General features: G+C 38.9%; 1 protein-coding gene across 13 annotated transcripts in view; it reads left to right on the forward strand.

Moving 5' to 3' along the window:
* Window positions 1-27,819, forward strand: part of ATL2 (atlastin GTPase 2) — an 86,061-nt gene that overhangs the window by 15,664 nt on the left and 42,578 nt on the right. For 10 of the 13 annotated variants that reach the window (XR_678049.2, XM_009442310.5, XM_054678348.2 and 7 more), the window contains exon 2: window positions 19,293-19,537. The exons of the other annotated variants lie outside the window; for them this stretch is intronic. Coding sequence is in view for 8 of the 10 variants with exons in the window: in XM_009442310.5 (XP_009440585.1) it covers window positions 19,293-19,537 (245 nt within the window). In the remaining 2 variants the exon portion in view is untranslated. The remainder of the gene's footprint in view (window positions 1-19,292; window positions 19,538-27,819) is intronic. 13 annotated transcript variants of the gene reach the window in all.

A 27,819-nucleotide genomic window follows, 5' to 3' on the forward strand; every position in this document is an offset into this window, starting at 1 on the left:
CTAGCTGACGTCACACATGTTTTCTATTGCTCTATCTTTAGGATGTAAACTCCTAAGGGCAGGATTTTTGTTGTTGTTCTTAATTTTGTTTTACTACTGAATCTGTAGTTCTCAGAACTGTGTTGTAGATGTTCAGTGACTATTGAAAGAATAAAGATTTATGCACCTCCAGTTCTAGACCTTTCACCCCTTGTGTCAGAATTACCATGGTGCTGGTTAGTGGGGTGCTTGTTAAAAATGTAGATTTCTGGACTCCATGGATCAGCTGAATCAGACTCTGGAGGTGGGGTCTAAGAATCTGTATTCTGAGCCAGTTACCCAGATGGTTCTTAAACTCTAGTGGGTGTGAGACTCACTGTTTTACGGTGTGGCTGTGGCTAATTAAATATTGACAGTATTAACTCAGTCATAGGCCCATGATAAATAATTGAATTACAAATGTGTTGACCATTCTTTAGTAAGCAGTTTTTTGCCCTGTGATATGTCTGGTAAGGAAGGGTTATGTGTATTTGTAATTGTGATTATTTTGGTTACTCTAGTTTTTTCCCAAACATCTAGTTTAATCTGGAACTTTAGGGAGCTAGAAATCTCAAATATCAGATGTTAGCGAATCCACCTTTCCCAAGCAAAAACAAGCCCTTTAAACCTATTCTTATTCTGCACTTGTAGTTTTTTACTCATAAGAATCCATTAGCTAATACTAGGGATTTATTTTAAATGATAAGCATCATTATGTGGACTGATTTGAGTCTCCTTTCTATGGCTGTATCACTGGGGAACAGTAATTGATCTGTTTAAGAATTATCCTATAACATCGAAAAGCAGTTTGGTATAGTGGAAACAGTATGGGTTTAAAAGATAGAAATCTTGATGCATGCATTACCTGTTAACTGTAGAATCTTAAATAATTTTTAAGAAAACATCTTTGAAGATCCACATTTCCTCTCTCTGAAATGGGACTAATAGCTAAGTTACTGGGTTGTTGAGAGGATTATTTCATTGAGTCATTTCAGTAAAGGTAAGTTTTCTTGCCTGTCTGTGGAAGTAAATTTTGTGGCAAATTAAAATGTTTCATTAAAAACAATTGTAATGTATTTCAAACTTACAAAAATGACAAAGATAAAATAGATACCCAAGTAGCCATTGCATTAATCTAATACATAATATTTGCCATACTGATTTTGAATCCTTTTTAAAAGAGAAAATGTTACTGTGCAGTTGAATGGTTCACCCAATAACCTTTCTCTTTTCCCCTTTCTTCGTAGATATACATCTGTCCTGAAAGTGGTGTATGCTTTCTGGTTTTTAAATAGCTGATAACATTTGTATATTTCATAAATAATATACAGTATTGTGTTGTGTTTAAAACATGGTGAGTGGTTCAGACTGTATTTTGTAGCTTGATTTAATTTAAATTTTTTTTTTTTTTTGAGACTGAGTCTCGCTCTGTCACCCAGGCTGGCGTGCAGTGGCGCAATCTCGGCTCGCTGCAGGCTCCACCTCCCGGGTTCATGCCATTCTTCTGCCTCATCCTCCCTAGTAGCTGGGACTACAGGCGTGTGCCACCACGCCTGGCTAATTTTTTGTATTTTTTAGTAGAGATGGGGTTTCACCACGTTAGCCAGGATGGTCTCGATCTCCTGACCTCGTGATCCACCCGCCTCGGCCTCCCAAAGTGCTGGGATTACAGGCGTGAGCCACCGCGCCTTGCTGCTTGATTTAATTTTTTTCATTCCACGTTGGTGTGGAAGCTTATCCATATGTAAATATTTAGATCTTATGCATTAATTTCAATTCTCTGACTTATTTTTTATTTATCCATGGGTATTTAGGTTGTTCCAATTTTTTTTTTGTAGTTACCAACAATACTTTGGTGAACAAGGAACCATGTTTCGTTCTTCTTGTATATGTATGCAGGAATTTCTCTAGGATATAAACAACTTACCTAAAAAATATTAAAGTAAGAAAGTTTCAATATTGTGTACTCTCATTCTTTAAAAATCTGGTCCACATAACAAAAGTATGTTCTCCCTCATTTCCCCCCAAAAAAGTACCTAAGAGCCCGTCTAAGACCCTTTTTTTTGGTCTTGACTTGAGGTGAGATTTTCTTCAAGACATCTCTGTAGAAGAAAATGAAGAGACTTGCAGAACCTGAATAAAATGTCTGAATTTCTGTCTTGTTGATTATAGAGTTCCCCGAGGCTGGGTGTGGTGGCCCACTCCTGGAATCCCAGCACTTTGGGGAGGCTGAGGCAGGAGGATCCCTTTAGTCCAGGAGTTTGAGAGCAGCCTGGGCAACATAGTGAGACCTGGTCTCTACAAAAACTAAATTAGTTGACTGTGGTAGTGCATGCCTGTGGTCCCAGCTACTCAGAAAGCTGAGATGGGAGGATCTCTTGAGCCTTGGGGGTCAAGGCCACAGTGAGCTGTGATTGTGCCACTGTACTCCAGCCTGGGCATCAGAGCAAGACCCCAACTCAAAACAAACAAGCAAAACACCCAAAATCTTAAAAAAAAAAACAAAACAAAAAAGAATCCCCTGAGCCATCGTTTATTCTAGAATCTCCTGACTAGCTAACAAAGTTGACTTCCTAAATTTTAACCTCATTTAAAATACCAAATTTAAATTTACTTTAGTATTCTTTTTTTTTTTTTTTGAAATGGAGCCTTGCTCTGCCCAGGCTAGAGTACAGTGGACGACGATCTCATCTCACTGCAACCTCTGCCTCCCGGGTTCAAGTCATTCTCATGTCTCAGCCTCCCAAGTAGCTGGGATTACAGGCATCTGCCACCACGCCCAGCTATTTTTTTGGTATTTTTAGTAGAGACGGGGTTTCACCATATTGGCCAGGCTGGCTTTGAACTCCTGACCCCAAGTGATCCACCTGCCTTGGCCTCCCAAAGGGCTAGGATTCCAGGCGTGAGCCACCGCGCCCGGCCAACTTTAGTATTTTTTTTAAGTACACTTATATATTCAGGTGTATGCTTTAAGAACTGGGTAATATTTGATGACAAACTTTGGGGAAAAATACTTTTGAGTTTATACATTTATAAGGCATTTTACATTTTTCTTCGTCTATTTTAATAAATGCATAAAAGCATTTTTTGCCTTAGTGTTCTTTAAGTGGGAACAGCAAAAATTCTGTGACATCAGTGGTAGTTACTATGGAAACGGGGTACATTTCAAGTGGAAAATAGTATGTGAATCCTATAGGAAAAACAACTCTTTGTTTCCTGATTTAATAGTAATGAAGGAAGGAGATGAATGGTATTATATACTCTTTAAAGCATTTTTTTTTTTTTTTTTTTTTGAGATGGAGTCTGGTTCTGTCACTCAGGCTGGAGTGCAATGGCGGGATCTTGTCTCACTGCAACCTCCGTCTCCCGGGCTCTGGGGTTCAAGCGATTCTTCTGCCTCAGCCTCCCAAATAGCTGGGATTACAGGCGTGTGGCACCACGCCTGACTAATTTTTGTAGTTTTAGTGGAGACAGGGTTTCACCATGTTGGCCAGGCTGGTCTGGAACTCCTGACCTCAGGTGATCCACCCATCTCGGCCTCCCAAAGTGCTAGGATTACAGGCGTGAGCCACTGCACCTGCCCTCTTTAAAGCATTTTTAAAAGTCTATTTTAGGATGGTCTTTTGTTGTTGGCTAGAAAGGGACATGTCTAAGGGAGAAGATATTTGATAACTGAAATTGTTAATAAGTCCTTTCCTGGAGTCTTTAAAATTTTTATTTTTGTAATTTGCATTGTAGTTCTAATTTTATATGAGAGAAATATGACTTTATAAGTTCTTAACGTTTTATAGGACCAGATTATAAGTTAAAATATTTTCTTGTAGTATCTGTTTGACTAATAGCTGTTTTTTTCCTTCAAAAAAAATTTATCGAAGTCCAAGTTTGTGTCTTTGTCAGTACTTGTAATACTCGCATCCCAGGCTGCAATAGTCGTGTGGGGGAGACCCAGCACTGTTATAAAAGCTCACCCAGGTGATTGGATGAGCTAGACTAATAGTTTAATAGAGCTAAACTAGCTGATAGTTTTCAATCCTAGCCGTATATCATGTTAACATTTTAAAATAATTTCTTTTTTTTTTTTTTTTTTTGAGACGGAGTCTCGCTCTGTCGCCCAGGCTGGGGTGCAGTGGCGCGGTCTCGGCTCACTGCAAGCTCCGCCTCTCAGGTCCACGCCATTCTCCGGCCTCAGCCTCCTGAGTATCTGGGACTACAGGCGCCCGCCACCGTATCCGGCTTACTTTTTTTGTATTTTTAATAGAGACGGGGTTTCACTGTGGTCTCGATCTCCTGACCTCGTGATCCACCCGCCTTGGCCTCCCAAAGTGCTGGGATTACAGGTGTGAGCCACCACGCCCGGCCATTTTAAAATAATTTCTATAGCTTTTTACTTTTTTAAGTAGAGATTGTTTTATGTACCTCGACTTTTTTGAACTTTGGTATATCAAACCCTTGATAGCAACCCTGGAGTGGTTAGTTGTATCACAGTATTAGCAGTCTCCCAGGAAAAATAGAGCATTACAGTTTAGCTTGAAAACTTTTTTTCTTCCTTGAAAATTTTATTTTAATATTGTTAGAAACTACATGAAATAGAATTAAATGAATGACACTTACATCCTAAACACTTGTGAAATAGAGTGACCCTTGTTAGTCCATATAACCTGAGGACCAGCAATTTTGGCATCATCTTGGATTTATAATAATGCAGTTTCAAGCTCAACCCCAGTTTTATTGAATCAGAATATGCATTTTAAGAAGATACTCAGGTGATGTGTATTCATGTTAAGCTTGACTAGCACTGCTGTGGAGGAAATAACACTAAATAAGACCTGGCCTTGACTTCCCCCCAAACAGTGGTTTAATTGTATGTTTTTCTTATTTTTAAAATGAGCAAATTGGGCTGCATAATCTATAAAGCCTGTGGGAGTGATGTAATAGTTTTAAGTATTGAGGCTAATTTTTAAGCATATGTACTAGAACTTGAATGTTGTCATGTATCTTGATATATATTCTAGGGTGTATATGTATGTTCTATTAATGCCTAAAACCTTGTAGTTCTTGGAAAATGCTTTTCCTCCCCAATATAAAAAAGTATCTCTAGAGGTTTTTTTTTTTTTTTTTTTGAGACGGAGTCTTGCTCTGTCACGCAGGCTGGAGTGCAGTGGTGCGATCTTGGCTCACTGCAAGCTCCGCCTCCCGGGTTCAAGCGATTCTTCTGCCTCAGCCTCCTGAATAGCTGGAACTACAGGTGTGCCACCACGCCCAGCTAATTTTTGTATTTTTAGTAGAGATGAGGTTTCACCATGTCTACTTCTTTTTTTTTTTTCCTTAATCCCAAATGTGATAGGAAACATTTCTGACTGAGGGTTCTGTAGGAAGTAAATCATAAGTATATTAAACAAACATATATATAGTAACTATAAACTTTTTACTTTATTTATTTATTTTTGAGACGGAGTCTTACTCTGTTGCCAGGCTGGAGTGCAGTGGCGTGATCTTGGCTCTCTGCAACCTCTGCCTCCTGGGTTCAAGTGATTCTCCTGCCTCAGCCTCTCAAGTAGCTGGGATTACAGGCACCCACCACCACGCCCAGCTGATTTTTGTATTTTTAGTAGAGACAGGGTTTCACCATGTTGGCCAGGATGGTCTCGATCTCCTGACCTCATGATCCACCTGCCTCGGCCTCCCGAAGTGCTGGGATTACAGATGTGAGCCACAGCACCCAGCCGGCTAAACCTTTTAAATTAGATTTCCAGCATTAAATTATGTACTGTATACAAGGTACTCCAGTTTACAGCGAACACAAAGTTTTTTGAATTAAAAAACCTGTCGTAAAATACTGTTTAAGCATCTGATTTAGTGTAGAATTAAAGGGACTTTAGGGTGGTAATTTAAACATTTCTTTAAAACTATCTAGATTGTGAATAGACATTCATACAAGAGGAAATGTATAGAAATGGTTGTTAGTGAAAGAAATGAGTATTAAAGCAGTTTAAATGGTGTGACTGAAGAACTTAATTTTCAGTTTTATTTAATTTTATTTACGTTAAAAACAGTTTTGTTAGTATGGATACAAATATGAGTGGAAAATGATTAATATTTGATTCGGTTATTATACTGGAAAACTTTGTTGGAACAACTTTTATACATGTCTACTTTTTCAGTTGTAAGTTTTATGAAATTAAATGATTATGTGTTTCTGATAAGCATTTAGTGTCTAAGTTGAAATGTACTGTAGGTGTAAAATACACAGCAGATTTAGAAGACTGTATGTAAAGTAATAATGAGCCAGGTGTGGTGGCTCATGCCTGTAATCCCAGCACTTTGGGAGGCTGAGTGAGGTGGGTGGATCACTTGAGCCCAGGAGTTCGAGACCAGCCTGGGCAACATGGTGAAACCCTATCTCTGCAAAAAATTAAAAAAAAAATTAGCTGGCTCACGCTTGTAGTCCCAACTACTTGGGAGGCTGAGGGAGGAGAATTGCTTGAGCTGAGATCGCACCCTTGCACTCCAGCCTGGTCGATGAGAGTGAAACCCTGTCTCAAAAAAAAGAAAAAAGAAAGAAAAGTAAAAAATACTGAGTAGGTTGAAATGATAATATTTTGGGTTAGTAAATAAAAATATTATTTAAATGATTTTTTTAAAAATGTGACTTAGAAAACTTAAAATTACATATGTGGCTAATTTTTCTTGTGGGTAGGGCTGTCTATTCTATATTCTTAATAGTAATTTTTTGTTTTCTTATTATATTGATTACTTAGAGTTGTTAAACTCTCCAAATGTGGCCAGGCATGGTGGCTTACGCCTGTAATCCCAGCACTTTGGGAGGGCGAGGTGGTGGGTGGATCATTGAGGTCAGGAGTTCAAGACCAGCCTGGCCAAAATGGTGAAACCTGTCTCTACTAAAAATACAAAAATTAGGCGTGGTGGTGCGTGCCTGTAATCCCAACTACTCAAGAGGCTGAGGCAGGAGAATTGCTTGTACCTGCAAGACGGGGGTTGCAGTGAGCCGAGATGGCACCACTGCACTCCAGCCTGGGTGACAGAGCGAGACTCAAAAAAAAAAAAAAAAGAAAACATCCAAACAAATGTGACTATGCATTTCTTTTTAGTTCTCTGAATTTTTGCTTCATGTATTTTGAGTTTCTTACTTGGCATTGTTATGTCTTTCTGATGAGTACACATTTTATATCTGGTATGCTTTTAGTCTTGAAGCCAGCTTTGATGTTTATGTAGCTACTTTAGCTTTCTTATGATTAATGTCTGTATAGTATACCTTTTCCCCTTTTACTTTGAAACTTTACTTGAACCAAGCTCTGTCTTTTTATTAAAAAGACACCTCTAATATACAGTATGGCCAGGCGCAGTGGCTCACGCCTGTAATCCCAGCACTTTGGGAGGCCGATGAGGGTGGATCATCTGAGGTCAGAAGTTCAAGACCAGCCTGACCAATGTGATGAAACCCCGTCTCTACTAAAAATACAGAAGTTAGCTGGGCATGGTGGAGGGCGACTGTAATCTCAGCTACTCGGGAGGCTGAGACAGGAGAATTGCTTGAACCCAGGAGGCAGAGGTTGCAGTGAGCTGAGATTGTGCCATTGCACTCCAGCCTGGGCAACAAGAGCGAAACTCCATCTCAACAACAACAAAAAAATACAGTATATAGTTTTGCTTTTATTACCCAGTCTGACAGTCTCTGCCTTATTATTGGAATGTTTAGTGTATTTATATTTGATGTAATTATTGAATTTAGTAGGGTTTAAGGTTGCCATCTTGCGTGTTTTTCATTCATCTCTTTTGTTCTTATTTTTTACTTTGGGTTCATTGAATATTTTTTAGTATTTTATTTTGGTTTCTTATTGGCTTTTTTTTGTTTTTGTTTTTGAGAAAGAATTTCGCTCTTCTTACCCAGGTTGGAGTGCAATGGCGCAATCTCGGCTCACTGCAACCTCCGCCTCCTGGGTTCAAGGGATTCTCCTGCCTCAGCTTCCTGAGTAACTGGGATTACAGGGATGTGCCACCACACCTGGCTAATTTTTGTATTTTTAGTAGAGACATGGTTTCTCCATGTTGGTCAGGCTGGTCTCGAACTCCCAACCTCAGGTGATTCTCCTGCCTTGGCCTTCCAAAGTGCTGGGATTACAGACGTGAGTCACCACACCTGGCCCCTTATTGGCTTTTTAAGCTATACCTTTTTTCTTTTTGTTTGTTTTAAAGCCATTACTCTAGGGCTAATGATACTCATCTTTAATATATCTGCCTATTTAGAATCAATGTTTTACCACTTTCCACTTTAAAATCATAACCTTAGGGTGTAATTTCATTTACTTTGCCTCATAACATGTCTTTTAAAATTTTGTACTTCTACATACTTTATAAACCCCACATTGATCAATTATCTTTTAGGGAGATTAGTTGGAGGAAAGAACCAGTCTTTTATATTTGTATCTGTTTACTATTTTGGATTCAGATCAATAGGAAGGAATAAAGAGACTTTCCATTTGATAATGTTTCGTTTCAGCCTGAAGAACATTATATAGCTCTCATGTAATGCACATCTGCTAATGACAGATACTCTTTGCTTTTTTTTTTTTTTTTGAGACAGAGTCTTGCTCTGTCGCCAGGTTGGAGTGCAGTGGCACGATGTCCGCTCACTGCAACCTCCCAGGTTCAAGTGATTCCCCTGCCTCAGCCTCCCAAGTAGCTGGGATTACAGGTGCGTGCCACCACGCCGGCTAATTTTTTGTATTTTCATAGAGACGAGGTTTCACCATGTTGGCCAGGATGGTCTTGATCTCCTGACCTCGTGATCTGCCCACCTTGGCCTCCCAAAGTGCTGGGATTACAGGCGTGAGCCACCGCACCCGGCCATACTCTTGCTTTTGCTGTCTTTATTTTGCTTTCATTTTTGAATGATCGTTTCACTGAATATAAAAGTGTAGGTTGACACTTTTTTTTAAAACACTCTAAAGCTATCAATCCCTTGTCTTCTGGCCTCCAGTGCTTCAGTGATGATGTGATAAGCAGCAGTTATTTGAATTATTCTGCTCTGTATAATTGTATAATTATTACATAACTATACAATAATTACTTGAATATTCTGCTCTGTGTCCTGTTATTTTTGGTTTTTGGTTTTTAGCAGTCTGGCTGATGTGGTTTTCTTTGTATTACCGTACTGGAGGTTTGCTGAGCTTTTTGGACCTGTAAATCTCTGTCATCAAATTTTGGTAACATTATGACTATTGCTTCTTCAAATATTTTTTCAGCTCCAGCCTCACTTTGTTCTCCTTCTGGGATTCTAAATGCAGGTTGGGTAGTGTTCCATAGGTTCGTGAGACTCTCTTAGTTTTTCTTTATTCTTTTTTCTCTCTGTCCTTCAGATTAGAAAATCTCTTTTGATCTCTTTGCAAGTTTACAAACTTTCTTCTGTTACCTGCAGTCTGCTGTTGTCCATCCAGTGAGTATTTCATTTTAATTATTGTACTTGTCAGTTGTAGAATTTTCATTTGTTTTTTAATAGTTTCTATAGTTTTTTGGCTGAGACTCCTCATCTATTTATTTATTAAGACTTTATTTTCCTGTAAGTCCTTGAACGTATTTATAGTATCTGGTTAAAAGCATTTGTCTGCTAAATTCAACATCTGGGTCATGGCAGAATTGGTACTGTTAACTGCTTTTCTTTCTTGACTGTGGGCTACATTTCCTTCTTTCTTTGTATGTCTAGTAATTTCTGATTTATATACTGTATATTAAATGTTATGCATTGTAGAGATTTTGGATTCTCTTAGCTTGTTTTTGGTTTGGCAAGCAGGTTAATTACTGATGGATCTTGACCTTGGCTTTGCTTCATACTTCGTTAGTGTGGGTCTGTGGAAAGCTTAGAGGAAATCTCCCTAACTTAGTGGGACTAAATTTCCAAACTGTGTACCTTGCAGATCTTTTCAAGTCTTGGTTTTATTTAGGCTTTGATTGGATGGATTGTCAGTAGGCCTTACTCTAGAACTTGACCCTTAATTCTAAGATATGTCCATTCTAGTGTCTCAGCTTGATGCCTAAGGTATAGATGTTTCTTTCCACTCTGGCTGGGCCAGAACTCCAAAGTGTCTCAGTAATGTTTGACTTCTGTTTCTCTCTCAACCCTGTAGTAGCTTCCTTCTGTTAAGCATTGCATAGTGTTGTGTTCCCCTGCACCTGTGATACTTGTTGTCCTTGTCCAAGGAGTTCTGGGCTCCACCTCTGCATAGATCCTTTTTCTCTGGTATCCTGGCTCACAGATTCCTACTGCTCTAGCAATCTTGAATTCAGATCTTTGTGCTCTAGTTCTTCACGCTATAGTTAGGAAATTGTTCCCAGGCAGAGAGCTGGGAGTGATCATGGCACTCACCTTGAAAGTGTCCTTGTGCTACTTGTTGTCCATTGCTTGAAAAACAATGCTTCATGTATTTTGTCTAATTTTATAGCCACGGTCGAGGGCCAGTCTGATACCAGTTACTCTAATGACTAGAAGTCTCAAATATCCTCCCTCCCCCAAATACCTGTGTTTTAAAAAATGCAAAATAGAATTGGGGGTGATTTTTACTACTTTGTAGTCTGCCCTTTTCCCACTTGATTTTATGGTTTTTTTTTTTTTTTTTTTTTTTTGGTTTTTGTTTTTGTTTGTTTTTGAAACAGAGTTTTGCTCTGTCGCCCAGGCTGGAGTGCAATGGCGTGATCTTGGCTCACTGCAGCCTCCACCCCTGGGTTCAAGCAATTCTCCTGCCTCAGCCTCCCGAGTAGCTGGGATTACAGGGGCCTGCCACCACACCCAGCTAATTTTTGTATTTTTAGTAGAGACAGAGTTTCATCATGTTGGTCAGGCTGGTCTCAAACTCCTGACCTTAGGTGATCTGACTGCCTCGGCCTCCCAGAGTGCTGGGATTACAGACGTGAGCCACTGCACCCGGCCAATTTTATGCTGTTTAAAAAAATACATAGATTTTTTGGCTAGGTGAGGTGGCTCACGCCTGTAATCCCAGCACTTTGGGAGGCCGAGGCGGGTGGGTCACCTGAGGTCAGGAGTCTGAGACCAGCCTGATCAACAAGGTGAAACCCCATCTCTAGTAAAAATACAAAAGAATTAGCCAGGCGTGGTGGCAGATGCCTGTTGTCCCAGCTACTCGGGAGGCTGTGACAGAAGAATTGCTTGAACCTGGGAGGTGGAGGTTGTAGTGAGCCGAGATCGTGCCACTGCACTCCAGCCTGGGCAACAGAGCAAAACTCTGTCTCAAAAAAAAAAAAAAAATTTAAATATATATATGTATAATTTTTTTAGAGTGTAAATGTGTTTTTTAGGCTGCATAATATGTCAGCATATGGCTAAAATAACTGTTCGGCCACTTTCCAGTTTTGAGGTATGCAACATTAATTTTTGCCACCAGAATAAAATTAGTGTCCTTATTTCCTTATGATAAATCCCTAGAAATATATTTAACCATCGTATAACCTCTTTAAGGCTCTTAAAAAATATGTGCTAGAATAAACTTGAATACTTAGATACTGTTTTCACTTGGGTATGAAATATAAATGTTGAGGTTCAAGTACTAGGCACTAACACATTACTTAGCTTTTGTGGGATAACTAATTTTTATAAGTAGACTGAATAGACTGAATCAAGGTTACTTTCCATAAAAATTTGTTTCAAGTTTTTGTTTGGAATGTGAATAATAAAATATACTTTTCATTCCTTTTGAAAGGTGAATTATTCTTTGTTCTCTTTTTATAAGTTTAGTTTTGGGTTGATGTAATCTAACATTAATGCTACATTTTATTATAATGAAGATTTGTAGCACTTTTTTATTATCTTAGTTTATAATTAAGCTTGAACTTTGCTGATGGATCTAGGTCAGCCCTGAAGTGTAAATTTTGCTGTTGGAATACATGCTGAGCGTCTGAATTTGGCAGATTTAAGATAATGTGTGATTAGACAACAAAAAGACAGGTGTCTTATTTAAATAGACTTTTTTGGGTTTTTTTTAGAGCAATTTTAGCTTCACAGCAATATGAAGCGAGAGTGTAGTTCACGTACTCCCTGCCCCTCCATATATACACTGTCCCCCGCCATCAGCAGTTCACCCACAGTGGTGCTTTTGTTAAAATCAATGAACCTTCACTAACACATCATTATCATCCAAAGTCTATAGTTTTACATTATGGTTCACTCTTGGGGTTGTATATTCAATGGTTTTTTTCATAGATGTATAATGACAAGTATCAGCCAATTTCGTATTATAGAGAATAGTTTCACTGCCCTAAGAAATCTTCTGTGTTATGCCTGTTCATCCCTCCCTGTCCCCCTAACCCCTGGCAATCACAGGTCTTTTTACTAAGACACCTTTCTTTTGTTAGGCTGTGTGGCAAATAGATATTAGGTAGGTACCTTAGTGTTAATGTGTGGAGAGATGTTTGAGAAGCAGGTGATCATCTTTAGGTGTCTTTTAGCTTTGACCTTGAAAGACCCATCTGGGGGCTAGCGTAGGGAAAACTGACTTGGAACTGTGAATCACAAAAATGTGTTGGAGGGCTGAAATCTACTTGTCTCAGTAAATTTTTGGCATTGAAGAATGGAAATAAAATCACTATTCTATACACAGGACGTAACTTCAGTTTAAAATCTTAGAGTAGTGTGGAATTTAGAGACTTTTAATTGTAGGCAATCACTAAATGCTAGTACAGTATTTACAGGTATCCTAATGAAATTTACATACAATTCTCTTTTATTCATTTGCTTATATCAGTGTTTGATGGAGTACTTTATCTGTATTTAGTCCATATTTGGTAGAGAAATCACCATGGGGAGTAAGTAGATAGATGCAGGTGTATCACATCATTGTTAGGCTCCATTATACTTTTGAAATCTATTTGCTACCCTTCTCTTTAAAAGGCTGTAGACTAGATATGGTGACAAATATGTAGACACATTCTGTCTATTTGAAAGGCCTGTCTTTGTCTGTGCTAATAAACTTGGTTGCATAGTGACTGGCCAACTAATATAGGTGAATTTTCGAGTTAACAAAGGTTTTCTGCCCAGTGGGGTTTTTTTTTCCTATTTTTTTTTAATTATACTTTAAGTTTTAGGGTACATGTGCACAATGTGCAGGTTAGTTACATATGTATACATGTGCCATGCTGGTGTGCTGCACCCATTAACTCGTCATTTAGCATTAGGTATATCTCCTAATGCTATCCCTCCCCCCTCCCCCCACCCCACAACAGTCCCCACAGTGTGATGTTCCCCTTCCTGTGTCCATGTGTTCTCATTGTTCAGTTCCCATCTATGAGTGAGAACATGCGGTGTTTGGTTTTTTGTCCTTGCGATAGTTTACTGAGAATGATGATTTCCAATTTCATCCATGTCCCTACAAAGGACATGAACTCATCATTTTTTATGGCTGCATAGTATTCCATGGCGTATATGTGCCACATTTTCTTAATCCAGTCTATCATTGATGGACATTTGGGTTGGTTCCAAGTCTTTGCTATTGTGAATAGTGCCGCAATGAACATATGTGTGCATGTGTCTTTATAGCAGCATGATTTATAGTCCTTTGGGTATATACCCAGTAATGGGATGGCTGGGTCAAATGGTATTTCTAGTTCTAGATCCCTGAGGAATCGCCACACTGACTTCCACAATGGTTGAACTAGTTTACAGTCCCACCAACAGTGTAAAAGTGTTCCTATTTCTCCACATAGTCTCCAGCACCTGTTGTTTCCTGACTTTTTAATGATCGCCATTCTAACTGGTGTGAGATGATATCTCATTGTGGTTTTGATTTGCATTTCTCTGATGGCCAGTGATGATGAGCATTTTTTCATGTGTCTTTTGGCTGCATAAATGTCTTCTTTTGAGAAGTGTCTGTTCATGTCCTTCGCCCACTTTTTGATGGGGTTGTTTGTTTTTTTCTTGTAAATTTGTTTGAGTTCATTGTAGATTGTGGATATTAGCCCTTTGTCAGATGAGTAGGTTGCAAAAATTTTCTCCCATTTTGTAGGTTGCCTGTTCACTCTGATGGTAGTTTCTTTTGCCGTGCAGAAGCTCTTTAGTTTAATTAGATACCATTTGTCAGTTTTGGCTTTTGGGTTTTTTTTTTTTTTCTTCTAAAAAACCAACTAATGCTTTCTTTACAATAAGAGCAAAACTATTTGTTTGTTTTAGCAAAATCACCAACCTCCACACTTGGTCATTGTGATATTTTAGCAGTTATTACTTTTGAGTTCTTTTTTAAAGTGTTTTACTTGGTTCATAATTTTTTTTTTTTTTTTTTTTGAGATGGAGTTTCGCTCTTGTTGCCCAGGCTGGAGTGCAATGGCGCAATCTTGGCTCACCGCAACCTCCGTTTCCTGGGTTCAAGCAATTCTCCTCCCTCAGCCTCCTGAGTATCTGGGATTACAGGCAAGCACCACCACTCCTGGCTAATTTTTTATTTTTAGTAGAGATGGGGTTTCTCCATGTTGGTCAGGCTGGTCTTAAACTCCTGACCTTAGGTGATCCGCCCTCCTCAGCCTCCCAAATTGTTGGGATTACAGGCGTGAGCCACCGCACCTAGCCAAGCTTCATAATTTTTATGGAATTTTTGTGTTACGTATACTTAATACTCTTGAGTTGCCGGAGGTATTTCCGCAAGCTATTTGATTATCATATTTGCTTATAAACTAGGTAAGGACAGGGCCAGGCATAGTGGCTCATGCCTGTAATCCTAGTACTTTGGGAGGCTGAGATGGGTGGATCACCTGAGGTCAGGAGTTTGAGACCAGCCTGGCCAACATGGGGAAACCTTGTCTCTACTAAAAATACAAAAATAAGCTTGGCGAGGCGTTGGGCACCTGTTGTTCCAGCTACTCTGGAAGCTGAGACAGGAGAATTGCTTGAACCCAGGAGGCAGAGGTTGCAGTGAGTCGAGATCTCACCACTGCACTCCAGCCTGGGTGACAGAGCACTCTGCCTCAAAAAAAAAAAAAAAAAAAAAAAAAAAAGGTAAGGGCAGATGTAAGACTCCTGAGTAAAATGCTTAAATTTCATTCATTCAAGAATATTTACAAGGCACCTGCTAGGCTAGGTGTCAGGCACTGTTCTAGGTGCTGGTAGAGAATGGTTAACAGGGTGATTGGGATCCTTACTTTAGTGGCACACTCATTCTGTGGAGTGGGAGATATAAGGTACACATTTAAACGAATGAAAAAAGGTTGTTTTAGGAATTGAAAAAAACTATGAATAAACCTGTTTCATTAAAGTGTTAAGGAAAGGGATCTGTGATTTAGATTGAGTGGTCAGGGAGGGCCATGCTGAGGAGACAACATTTGAGCTGAAGAGCTGGATGATGGAGACATAAGCCATGTGAATTTCTAGGGACAGAGCATTCCAGATAGGGGACAACACAGGACAAAAATTCTAAGGTGGGAAACAGGGTTAGCTTCATCAGGGAACAGCAAGAAGGCCAGATTGTCCAGGCTTTGGGAATGAATAGGAGTGTGTTGTAAGATGACATGTGCTTTATAAGGCCCCCTGCTATGGAGAGGAGGCTGGGCCCAGATCGCATACGACTATGGAAGCCATGGTAAGGTATTTAAGGGCTTTCTTCTTTTGTTTGTCTATTTTCTGCTTCTGATGGGAAACTAAGTGGTAAATTGGCAATCCAAGAGGGGAGACATTTAATAAGTAAGTACTTACATAAATATTCAAGTGATAGATTAAAATTTGGGGAGTATAGAATGACTAAACTTGGTTGGAAGCCTCAGGGAAGATTCTTGTTCCTGGAAAGTGACTTTTAAGTTGAGATTTAAGGAGTAAGTATGAATTGATTAGGAAACAACAAAGGAAAGAGTACTCTAGGCAGAGGAATATTAAAGCAGAGTCTAGAAAGAGCTTAGCAGCGTGAGGATCTGATGAAAGGTTAGCTTGGCTACCTAGTTTAAACCTGGGGTTCCCAACCCTAGGGCCGTGGACTGGTACTCGTCCGTGGCCTGTTAGGAACTGGGCCGCAAAGCAAGAGGGGAGTAGCAGGCGAGCAAGCATTACTGCCTGAGCTTCGCCTCCTGTCAGACCCATGGTGACATCTGATTCTCATAGGAGCGCGAACCTTATTTTGAACTGCATGTGTGAGGGATCTGGGTTGTGTGCTCCTTATGAGAATCTAACTAATGCCTGATGATCTGAGATGGAACAGTTTTATCCTGAAACCACTGCTCCCCCTTCTGTGGAAAAGTTGTCTTTCATGAAACCAGACCCTGGTACCAAGAAGGTTGGGGACCACTGGTTTAAAGAGAAGAATAGCACCAAAAGAGGCAACAGAGATTGGCGGTGAGTACGGGACCTTATAGAGCATGTGTAGGATTTTAGTCATTAGTCCTCTGTAACAGTGATTTTAAGGAGGGTAACCTGGTCAACTTTACATGTAACTATGTTATTTAGTTGCTACTCTGTGGAGATTAGATTGGATTGGGTAAGAGGACAAGAGTATTAATGAAGGGAAACCAGTTAGATGCTACAGTGTGAGATAAGGTGGCAGTGACAAGCGCAGGAATATTATCAATAGAGATTCAGAAATGAAGACAAATTAAGAAGGTGGTTATTGATTAGATTTAGGGGTAAGTAAAAGACACGTAGACGTATCTCTATATGTCAAGGACAGCCAGCAAGTCTGTGCCAGAGCAGATGGGTGGATGGCAGTGTCAGTACACAGCTACACTGGTCAAGTGAAAATCACCGTAGCATTTTGGCATTTCAAGGGGAAAATAAAAGCTTCTCCTGTTGGATTGGTTATTTTGAAGTTACTGTTAACTTACACCTATGGTGCTTACTGCGTAGCATACATATTTCAACTCATTGAATCCTGATGACAACCCTATGAGTTAGGTACTGCTATGCCGGTTTGACACACACCCATTTTCCAGATGAGAAAACAGATGCAGAGAAGTTAAGTGACATGCATCGAGGCAGTTTGCTCCCTACTTCATGGTCTTAAACCACTAATTAAGCTTAGAAGCTTACACTGTTTGCATCCTGTTTTGTTATTTATCTGGACCTACCTAATGAGACGTTAATTTAGAATTTAACTGTATTGCAACTTTTCCTGGAAAGTTCACTTTTTGCATGCATTCAAATAGCATACCTGACTATTGCTATATACCATTGATACAGGCAGTGATAATGTCCCCTTTAACTAAATATTGATTGCTTTTACTTTCAAAGATTCTCCTTTGAAGTGGCTTGCTCTTTATAATGCATTGTCATTGTTTTCAGCACATTTTGAAATAGTGCTGTTGACTTTGCTATATACAGTTAAAGGTGCCTTGTGATGTGGAGGTAGAGGCTCTAATAGTCTTTGCAAATCAGATAAGTGAGATGCTTCTTTTGGTAATAAGATTAAAAATCCACTAATGTAGTTATATAATCTTTGCTCTGTGAATATTGGTTATGTGGATAAGATATTACTGAACTGTTGACTAATAATGTACCACGCCTTAGTGGACTGGCTTTCTCCTCAGAGTAGGACAGTCATTGATTGCATTGAAAACAGTAGATACCGTATGTGTCCTTAGAGTGGAAACTGACACTTAGTAGACAGGCTCAAGGAGGGGATCTCTTAGAAATTTTGATGTGGGAGAAGATAAGGTCCCCAGGAGTAACTAGTTGCTACGTGGGATCAAGCAGTTGGTAGAGAAGAAAGTCAGACAAGGTATATGTCCTCTGAAGCTAGGTGTTTTTTTAAAGAAGAACAGAAACCTAGACTTTGGAAGTTTATCTCTGCTATTTACATTCTCTGTACTTCTTCGTCACTATTCAGTAAAGTTATGTCTGCAAAGGTTACCTTATTTTAGTGTGTTGTGGTGAACAAAGGAAGGGTTTATATGGCTGTTTTGGGGAGCTATATAGTCTTAAAGTGGTGGCTGTAGTGTTTGGTGAGAAAGAGCTCCAGTGGAAGATGAAATTCTGAGATATAAATGCATCTCACTGACTCTTCTTTAATGAAACATTAATCCTGTGCTTTGCTTTAATGAGGAAGCTGTAGTAGTACTAGGTTACTGTTATTAAATTAGGGACTCATTGTAAGTATCATTTTTGGAAACTTGTTAGAACCGTAATTTTCCTCTTTAAGTTTCAGAATGAAAAATAACATGAATAATTTTTGTTTGTTGGTTTTTTGAGACTGAGACTCACTCTGTTGCCAAGGCTGGAATGTAGTGGTGCGATCTCAGCTCACTGCAACCTCTGCCTCCCAGGTTCAAGCGATTCTCCTGTCTCAGCCTCCCAAGTAGCTGGGACTACAGGCGCCCGCTACCATGCCCAGCTAATTTTTGTATTTTTAGTAGAGACGGGGTTTCCCCATGTTGGTCAGGCTGGTCTCGAACTCCTGACCTCAGGTGATCTGCCTGCCTCGGCCTCCCAAAGTGTTGGGATTACACCCACTGCACCCAGCCACATGAACAATTTTAATATATGTTTTTAATGTTTGTAAAGTAGAGTAATGTTTGTGAATTTTCTAGATGATGCTTACAGGGAAAATTGGGATTTGAAGTATCAGGTGAAATTGATTTTTCCCCTCTTTAGTTTGTGTGTGCATACAGTTGGAAAAGTTATTTACAGAATAATACAGGGCTCAAAAACAGCTGCTGTTGACATGAACATTCTCAATGAAGTTAAGACTTCATTGAGATAGAGGCCATATTTAGTAGTATTGTTTATCTGTATGTATAATGGTATATGAGTCCATTTTCATGCTGGTAATAAAGACATACTTGAGACTGGGCAATTTACAAAAGAAAGAGGTTTAATGGAATCACAGTTCCACGTGGCTGGGGAGGTCTCACAATCATGGTGGAAGGTGAAAGGCACATCTCACATGGTGGCAGATGAGAAGAGAGCTTGTGCAGGGAAACCTCTCATAAAATCATCAGATTTCGTGAGACTTATTCACTGTCATGAGAACAGCACAGGAGACAGCCTCCCCCATGATTCAGTTACCTCCCACTTTGTCCCTCCCACAACATGTGGAAATTGTGGGAGCTACAATTCAAGATGAGATTTGGGTGGGGACACAGCCAACCATATCAAGTGGGAAATCTTATCAGCATTCTTTGTCCTGTCACAGAGGGAGTGAGAAATCCAAAGGAACGTTATAATGATCTATAATGGGGGAGGGGGCAATTACTTATTTGAAATTTTGCTTTAGTTGTGGTCCTTAATGAAAGTTTGTAATATAGGGATTAAAGTAACCAGTTTCTTTCTTTTTAAATTCTAGGTGAGAATTATGAAGATGATGACCTAGTAAATTCTGATGAGGTTATGAAGAAACCATGTCCAGTACAGATTGTTCTTGCTCATGAAGATGACCATAACTTTGAACTTGATGAAGAAGCTTTGGAGCAGATATTGCTACAGGAGCACATACGAGATCTTAACATAGTAGTGGTATCTGTGGCAGGAGCTTTTCGTAAAGGGAAGTCATTTCTACTGGACTTCATGCTTAGATACATGTATAACAAGGTGAATAGTCTTTTAAATTGAACCCAATTAAAAAGAAAAAAGTACCAACCATGCCTGTTAAAAAAATAGACAAAAACCAGAACTGTATCTTTTTTTTTTTTTTTTTTTTTTAATTTAAGTGGTCTCACTCTGTTACCCAGGATGGAGTGCAGTGGTGTGATCACGGCTCACTGCAGCCTCAACCTCCCAATCTCAAGCAATCCTCCCACCTCAGCCTCCCGAGAAGCTAGGACTACAGGCGTGTGCCACCATGCCCAACTCTTAAAAAAACTTTTTTTTTTTTTTTTTTGTAGCTATGGGTGTCTCACTTTGTTGTCCAGGCTGACAGAACTGCATTTTTAATTCTATAGAAATATAATTCTTTATAGGACTTCCTGGTCAATACAGTAATGTAAGTTTGAGCTCTTGATTCTTCATCGCCATAATTCCCTTCTGCATATACTGCATATGGAAACATATAATTGAGCATCTGTGTTCCAGGCATTGTGGCTCTAACCCAAGTTGTCTGAGTATATCCTAGAAGTCTCTGAAGTACTATTTATCTTCTTTCCCTTTTTGTTACTTCTTCACACTTTCCTTTTGGCCACCTTTACAGTGAGTAAAGTAGATGGATAGAGACCTTTGAAAAAGTATATCTGTGTTCCTCAAACAAGTCAGTTTTAGTGACTATTACCTTTGGAGATAAAGTCCAGTTCCTTAGAGTGGCTTCTGCAGCCATCCATGATCTCTGAATCTCATCTCTTGCCCTTCATATGTCAAATAAACTATAGTTTTTGCTGTTCCTTGAGTATGCCATGTTTTTTTCTCAAATATTATGGTATTCTTGGCTCATCTTTTCATGGGGGCCTTCCCTGACATCTAGGACTGTATTACATCCTCTTCCTAACTCATGGTACAGGTTGTATGTTTTATTGATATTACTTTAGTTGCTTATTTTTTTCTGGCTACTTTAATCTCTGTCATGGGTGGGCCCTCTGTTGATTATCAAGCACCTGGCACAAGAATTGGGTCTTAGGAGATACTTACATTTTAATTGATGAATCTCTTTCCCTTCTATACATTTTCTCTTTGAGATGGTACCAGACAATCGCTACTTACCTATCTCTCCCTGACTCTGACTTTCTCTCCTGAAAAACAAAAGCAAAAAAAATTTTTCACTCGAATTGGAATGTTTTTCTGATAATTGCAAGTTGGACTGAGGGAATGGGAGTTTGAAAGGGAACAGGAGAAGGAATTGGAAATTTTGGAGTGGAGCACTTAGTGGAATTGCTATATAGGGAACTTTTGACATTCAGAAGCCACATGAATTATTAGAAATAATACTTTGACAGAATTAGGTAATTGTCTAAACACCTGTCAGGGTGCTCACCTTTATGAGTTCTGTGACATTTGTAATTGGGTGTGCATTCTCTTCGAGGTAAGAAATAAGGTAAACATTCTCATTTGGTTTTCCAGGAAGCTTTTCAGTAAAGTTTTTTCATGGGGATCATTTCAGGCTTTCTCAAATATACCTGAGTATCAATAGCATAGTTTATATTAGAAAACTATGTTTTACATGTTTGGGACATTGAGAAAGATACATCATTTTAAAGTTTTTCTCATTGATTGAGACGTGATCTCACTCTGTCACATAGGCTGGAGTGCGGTGGTGTGAACATGGCTTTTAGTGTCAGTTTAGTAGACTGCAGCCCAACCTCCTCTGCTCAAGTGATCCACCTCAGCCTCCCAAGTAGCTGGCACTACAGGCATGCACCACAATGCTTGGCTGATTTTTAAATTTTTTGTAAAGATGGGGTTCTCACTATGTTGTCCAGGCTGGTCTTGAACTCCTGGCCTCAAGTGATTCTCCCACCTCAGCCTCCCAACGTGTTGGGATTACAGGTATGAGCCACCGTGCTCAGCTAAAGTTTTCCTATTTAGACTTGATCTAGAATTTTACATCTGAAATAGAGAAATGTTTAAGTAGTGGCATATTTTTTTAAAAAAACTGTACATTTAAAGATGATAAAGGATTTCTATATTTTGAGGTCCTCTTAAGTCCTTAAGTTAGCTTGTGTATATTGTATCTATCTGTGTCTAAGCTGTTTAGTGCAAATGTATTTTGTTTCAAGTAGGTCACAGACAGTAGAAAGTTAGAAGGGGAGGGAAGCTTAGATCACTTATCTAGGAATGACAGATAAGTTTCACCTCAGGTGCCATTTCTGTTTCCATCTCTGATCAGTTAGTAGTGGCTGTTCAGAGTGGAGTAGCAGCCCCCCATTGCCATGTATTTGCAATCTCTGCACAAACGGAACTCTCTTTCCTGGGGGAGTTGCAGAAGCCATGCAAAGGTTATGATGGCTTGAGTGAGGTTATACATCTAGTTAGTGGCTTCTAAGCTGAAATATCTTTATTGGCTTTCGTTTATAGTATTGCCCTATAGAATTCCTGATATAAATCACCTTATTCTGTCAATCAAAAATTGCATTTAAATGGTATCTGATTTTTGGATAATGTGCCTCCACTTAAACTGATCATGTGGTGGGTCATGCTTTTCCTATGAGATGAAAGTAAAGAAGGAGAAATAATGGGGTAGTTGGATTTATTTTATTAACCTGTATGCCTGCACAGGTGGGATGCTAGCTGAAAGAAGTAGAAGAGTAGTGACATACTGACAGTTTAAGTTTTCAATGTTGACTTTAGTCAGTGTATGTAAGTATGCAGTTGACGAAAGTAGTAGTTTTATAAGAGGAGATTAAAATCTGTAATCAAAGACAGAATTGGTGGGTATGGTTATGGTGTGGGGGATGTTGGCTTTCCCCTCCTAAATAAATGTTACACTCAAGTATTCTATGCCCTGCCCCCCGACTTCTAATTCTCATTTGTTTATTTAGGGGTGTGCTTTAGATAAATGTATCTTTTTCCTTAAAAATTTTTTACCTTTGAAGTATAATTTACATGCAGAAAAGGTGCACAAATCTTAAGTGTACAGCTTGATGAAATTTTACATAGGTATACACCCTTACTACCACCATCCAGATGAAAATACAGAACAACCCCCACTTTGTGTTCCTTCTCAGTTAATATCTACCCCCCCCCCCCCCCACCAAAACTAACTGCTGTTCTGAACTTTTCACCACAGGTTCATTTCACTGTTTTTGAACTTTACGTGAATGAAACCATACCATAGGTATTCTGTGTTTGGCTTATTTTATTAACATTATAACTTTGAGATGTACTCATGTTTTTGCGTTATTTTTGTTGCTTTAACATTCTACTGTATGAGGGCAGGGTGTGGTGGCTCACTCCTGTAATCCCAGCACTTTGGGAGGCCGAGGTGGGTAGATCACCTGAGGTCAGGAGTTCGAGACCAGCTGGGGCAACGTGGTGAAAACCCATCTCTACTAAAAATACAAAAATTAGCTGGGCGCGGGGGCATGCACCTGTAATCCCAGTTACTTGGGAGGCTGAGGCAGGGGAATCGCTTGAACCTGGGAGGTGGAGGTTGCAGTGAGCCGAGATTGTGCCATCATACTCTAACCTGGGCAACAAGAGAAAAACTCTGTCTCAAAAATAAATAAATAAAATAAAAATAAATATTCTGCTGTATGATTATGCCACATTTTGCGTATCCATTTAACTGTTGATGGGTTTTTGCTTTGATACTACAATTTTTAGTCAGCTGATTTTTTAGAAGTGTTTTTTTCATTTTTAACACAATATTAGAGGTCGTATTTTTTTAAGTTTTCAAACACATTTTTTATATTGGAATATAACAGAGAGAGCCTGTATACCTGAATCCTTTACCTAGTTTCTTCTAATGTTATCATTAGTGTGATTCATTTGCAAAACTAAGAAACCAATATTGATTGGTACATTACTATTAACTAAGTCCTAGACTTTGTTCCGGCTTCTGCAGTTTTTCCATTGGTGCTCTTCTTTCTATTCCAGGATCTCTAATACGGAATACGATTCCTAGATTTAGCTGTCATGTCTCCTTAGTTTCTTCTGGTCTGTGAGTTTCTCAGCCTTTCCCTTTTTTCATGATCTTGACTCTTTTCTGAGACGTAGTTTCGCTCGTTGCCCAGGCTGGAGTGCAGTAGCGCAGTCTCGGCTCACTGCAACCTCCGCCTCTTGAGTTCAAGCGATTGTCTCGCCTCAGCCTCCTGAGTAGCTGGGATTACAGGTGCCTGCCACCACACACAGCTAATTTTTGTATTTTCAATAGAGATGGGGTTTCACCATGTTGGCTAGGCTGGTCTCAAACTCCTGACCTCAGGTGATCCGCCCGCCTCAGCCTCCCAAAGTGCTGGGATTAAAGGCGTGAGCCTGGTGATCTTGACTATTTTGAGGCATACTGGTAAGCTATTTTGAAGAACGTTCCTCAATTTAAGTTTGTCTTACATTTCTGTCATGGTTAGACTGGGGTGATGGGATTTTGGAAAGAATACTCCTGAGGTCAAGTACACTTCTCATCACATTGTATCTGGGGGTATGTATAGTCACATGGTACTGCTAGGAATGGTACTCTTCACCTGTTGGTTAAGCTAGTGTTTGCCAGGTTTCACCACTGCAGACTTGATATTTTTTAGTCATTAATTCCACCCCAACCTCAAAGAACAGGGAAAGAGGAGGATTAAGCTCTGCCTTCTGATAGGAGGAAGACATCTAAATATATTATTTAGGATTCTTCTTTTGGGAAGAGTTGTATCTTCTCCCTATTTATTTATTTATTCATTCCATCCTTTATATCAGTGTGGGCTCATTTATACTTGAGTTATAATCCGAAGTGTTTACTTTAAAAAAAATTTTTAACTTTTATTTTAGAATCAGGGGCTATATGTGCAGGTTTGTTACTAGGGTGTGTTTCCTAATGCTGATGTTTGGGGTACAATTGATCTTGTCACCCAGGTATTGAGCGTAGTAACCAATAGTTAGTTTTTCAACCCTTGCCCTCTTCCTCCCTCTCCCCTCTAGTACTCCCCGTTGTCTGTCGTTGCCATCTTTGTGTACGTGAGTACCCTTGTTTAGCTTCTACTTTTAAGTAAAATCGTGGTATTTGGTTTTCTGTTCCTGCATTAATTTGCTTAGGGTAATGGCCTCCAGCAGCATCCATGTTGCTGCAAAGAACATAATTTCATCCTTTTTTATGGCTGCATGATTTTAAACCTTTTCAAAATGAAATAGATTATTCCAGTGTCTGTAGGAACTGTTAGAAAAATGCTGATTAGATTCTCAGGTCTCGCTGTTGTAGTTTGAAATCTAGGAATCAGTTTACAATGGTCAAAACTTAATTTAGTAGAATTATATAATATACATGAAACTAAACACAGTGCTTACGATATTGATGTTAAGTAATGGTGATAGCTATTATTACTAAATTCTCCTAGATAAGGATTCTTAATTCTCTATGGAGTTGCTTCTACTTTTATACCATTTCCTGTTTTTTCTTTGTAAAACTTTATTATGAAGAATTTTATTAATAAATACATGTAAAAGTAGGCAATAATATAATAAATGCCCATATACTAAACAATTTTTAGCACTTATCAATTCCAATCTCATTTCATCTATAATCGAACTCACTCTACACCTTATATATTATTTTGAAGTAAATCCCTGTGATCAATTAATTTATAAATATTTCAGTATGTCTCTTAAAAATAAGGACTTTTTTGAACATTACAATAATATAGAAATAATAATCCCTTAATATTAATGTCTTTTAAGTGTTCAGTTTTCAAGTTGCCTCAACTGCTTTTTTGTTTTTTTTTGGAGACAGAGTCTTGTTCTGTCGCCAAGGTTGGAGTGCAGTGATGTGATCTCAGCTCACTGCAACCTCTGCCTCCTGGGTTCAAGCAATTCTCCTGCCTCAGCCTCCCAAGTAGCTGGGTTTACAGGTGCGCACCACGACACCTGGCTAATTTTTGTATTTTTAATAGAGATAGGGGTTTCACCATGTTGGCTAGGCTGGTATGGAACTCCTGACCTCTAATGATCCTCCCGCCTCAGCCTCCCAAAGTGTTGGGATTACAGGTGTGAGCCACCATGCCTGGCCACCTCAACTGCTTTTCGTTTTTGTTTTTGTTTTTTTTAATAGTCCACATTGTGATTGGTTGTCTTCAAAGTGTTTTAATGCATTTTAAGTTTCCCTCCCTCCCTCTCTTTTTCTTGGCAATTTATTTGTTGAAGATACTGATTGTTGGTTATAGGGTTTCCCACTCTGGATTTGCAGATTGCATCCCGTTGGTGTAGTTTTACATGTTCTGCATTCTGTGAATCTTCTGTAAGTTGTTAATTGAATCTAGAGACTTCATCAGACTCAAGTTTGACGCTCTTTTGGCAAGAGTACTTCATAGATGATGACGTATTCTTCCATTAGGAAGCACATACTATTTTGTGATGTAACGGTTTTTGAATCTTTACTGAATTCTTGGTATTTTGATTACTAAGCATTTAGCAGGCATTATCTTACTTAGTATTCAGAAATAACCCTGTGCAGTGATAATTATATTTCAACTTGGTAGTTGAAGAAACGAGACTCAAAGTAAGTGGCAAGACTTAAATTCAAGACTAGGCAATTTGATGCCAGAGCCTTTATTCTAAAAACTATTATGTAAAATTATGTTTGGTCATTTTCCCATATATCTACAATATGTAAAGTACAGGTTACTTTATAGGATATACCTACACTAAATTATTCTTTAATAAATATTTACTTTGGTTTACTTCAGAGTTGAACTAGACTGATGGGAGGATATGTGTGAGTACAAATGTAACTTTTCTTGCTATGCACTGGTATCTAAGCTCAATAAATAAAGGATCCTTGCTGTATTTGCTACACAAGAGTTTTGACTCCATCTACAGCATATTTGCTAATGGCATTTAAAAAAAACTGTCCTTTATGTTTTTATTCTTTGCTATTTAAAGAGCTGCTCCCCAAACTGTTGCCAGAGACCAGGAGTAAAAAACTATCTTTAAGAATCATACGCACTGCTACATATAACTTGCCACAAGCACAAATATCTCAGAATGAGCCCTATGGGATGTTGAACTTGATTTTACCTTCCTCTTTAAGGATAACAGTGTCTGAGATTTCATGGGAAATGTGCAAATACATGAAGAAAAACTGTCTTATGTTCTTTCTCAAGACTGAAATGTATTTGGAGGAGGAACAATATTTTTAAATGCTGCTTCCTTGGGTCTTTTTATTTTTATTTATTTATTTATTTATTTATGTATTTATGTATTTATGTATTTATGTATTTAGAGACAGAGTCTCGCTGTGTCGCCCAGGCTGGAGTGCAGTGGCACGATCTCGGCTCACTGCAAGCTCCGCCTCCCACGTTCACACCATTCTCCTGTTTCAGCCTCCCAAGTACCTCCCGCCACCATGCCCTGCTAGTTTTTTGTATTTTTAGTAGAGACGGGGTTTCACTGTGTTAGCCAGATAGTCTTGATCTCCTGACCTCATTATCTGCCCGTGTCAGCCTCCCAAGGTGCTGGGATTACAGGCGTGAGCCACCGCGCCCGGCCTATTATTTATTTTTTATTGGGTGTAACTTACATACATAAAGTGTATAAACCTTAATATAGCCAGTGCATTTTTATATATATATGCTATAGTAACCACTGTCTCTCAGAACAAGACAGCATTTCCTGCATTCTAGGAGGCTCTCTAATTCCCCTTCCCAGTTACTGCTATCTCCGGCTCTCAAGGGCCACCTTTGTTCTGACTTGTATTAATGTAGATTAGTTTTGCCTAGTATAGAACTTCACATAAATGTAATCATAGAGTATGTACTCCTGTGTCTGGTTTCTTTCACTAAGCATTTAAATTAAGGCTGGTGTATGCACATTGTTACATGTGTCAGAAATATGTTGTATGTTATTTTTATTGCTGAGTGATATTTCATTGGATGAATATGTCATAATTTACCCTTTCTACTGATAGACATATGGGTTTCTAGTTTTTTTCTGTTATGAATAAAACTGCTAATGAACATTTTTGTAAAGTCTTTGTGATGTAAGCACCGAATTCTGTTGGGTTTATACCCAGGAGTAGAATTGCTGGGTCACAGGGGGAAATACCCGTTTACTTTTAGTAGGGATTGCCAAAATTTTTTTCCAAAGTGGTTTCATTAATTTTACACTTCCACCAGCAGTGTGAGAGACTTACAGTTGCTGTATATCTTGTGAACTGTATTGTCAGTCTTTTTAATGTTAGCTATTCTGATGTGTATTTTGTTGATTTAAAATTATCTGTATACGTCTGTATACAAGTTCATTTGCTCATAAACTAT

The sequence above is a fragment of the Pan troglodytes genome, chromosome 12 (genome assembly GCF_028858775.2).
Source record: "Pan troglodytes isolate AG18354 chromosome 12, NHGRI_mPanTro3-v2.0_pri, whole genome shotgun sequence".
Classification (NCBI taxonomy): domain Eukaryota; kingdom Metazoa; phylum Chordata; class Mammalia; order Primates; family Hominidae; genus Pan; species Pan troglodytes.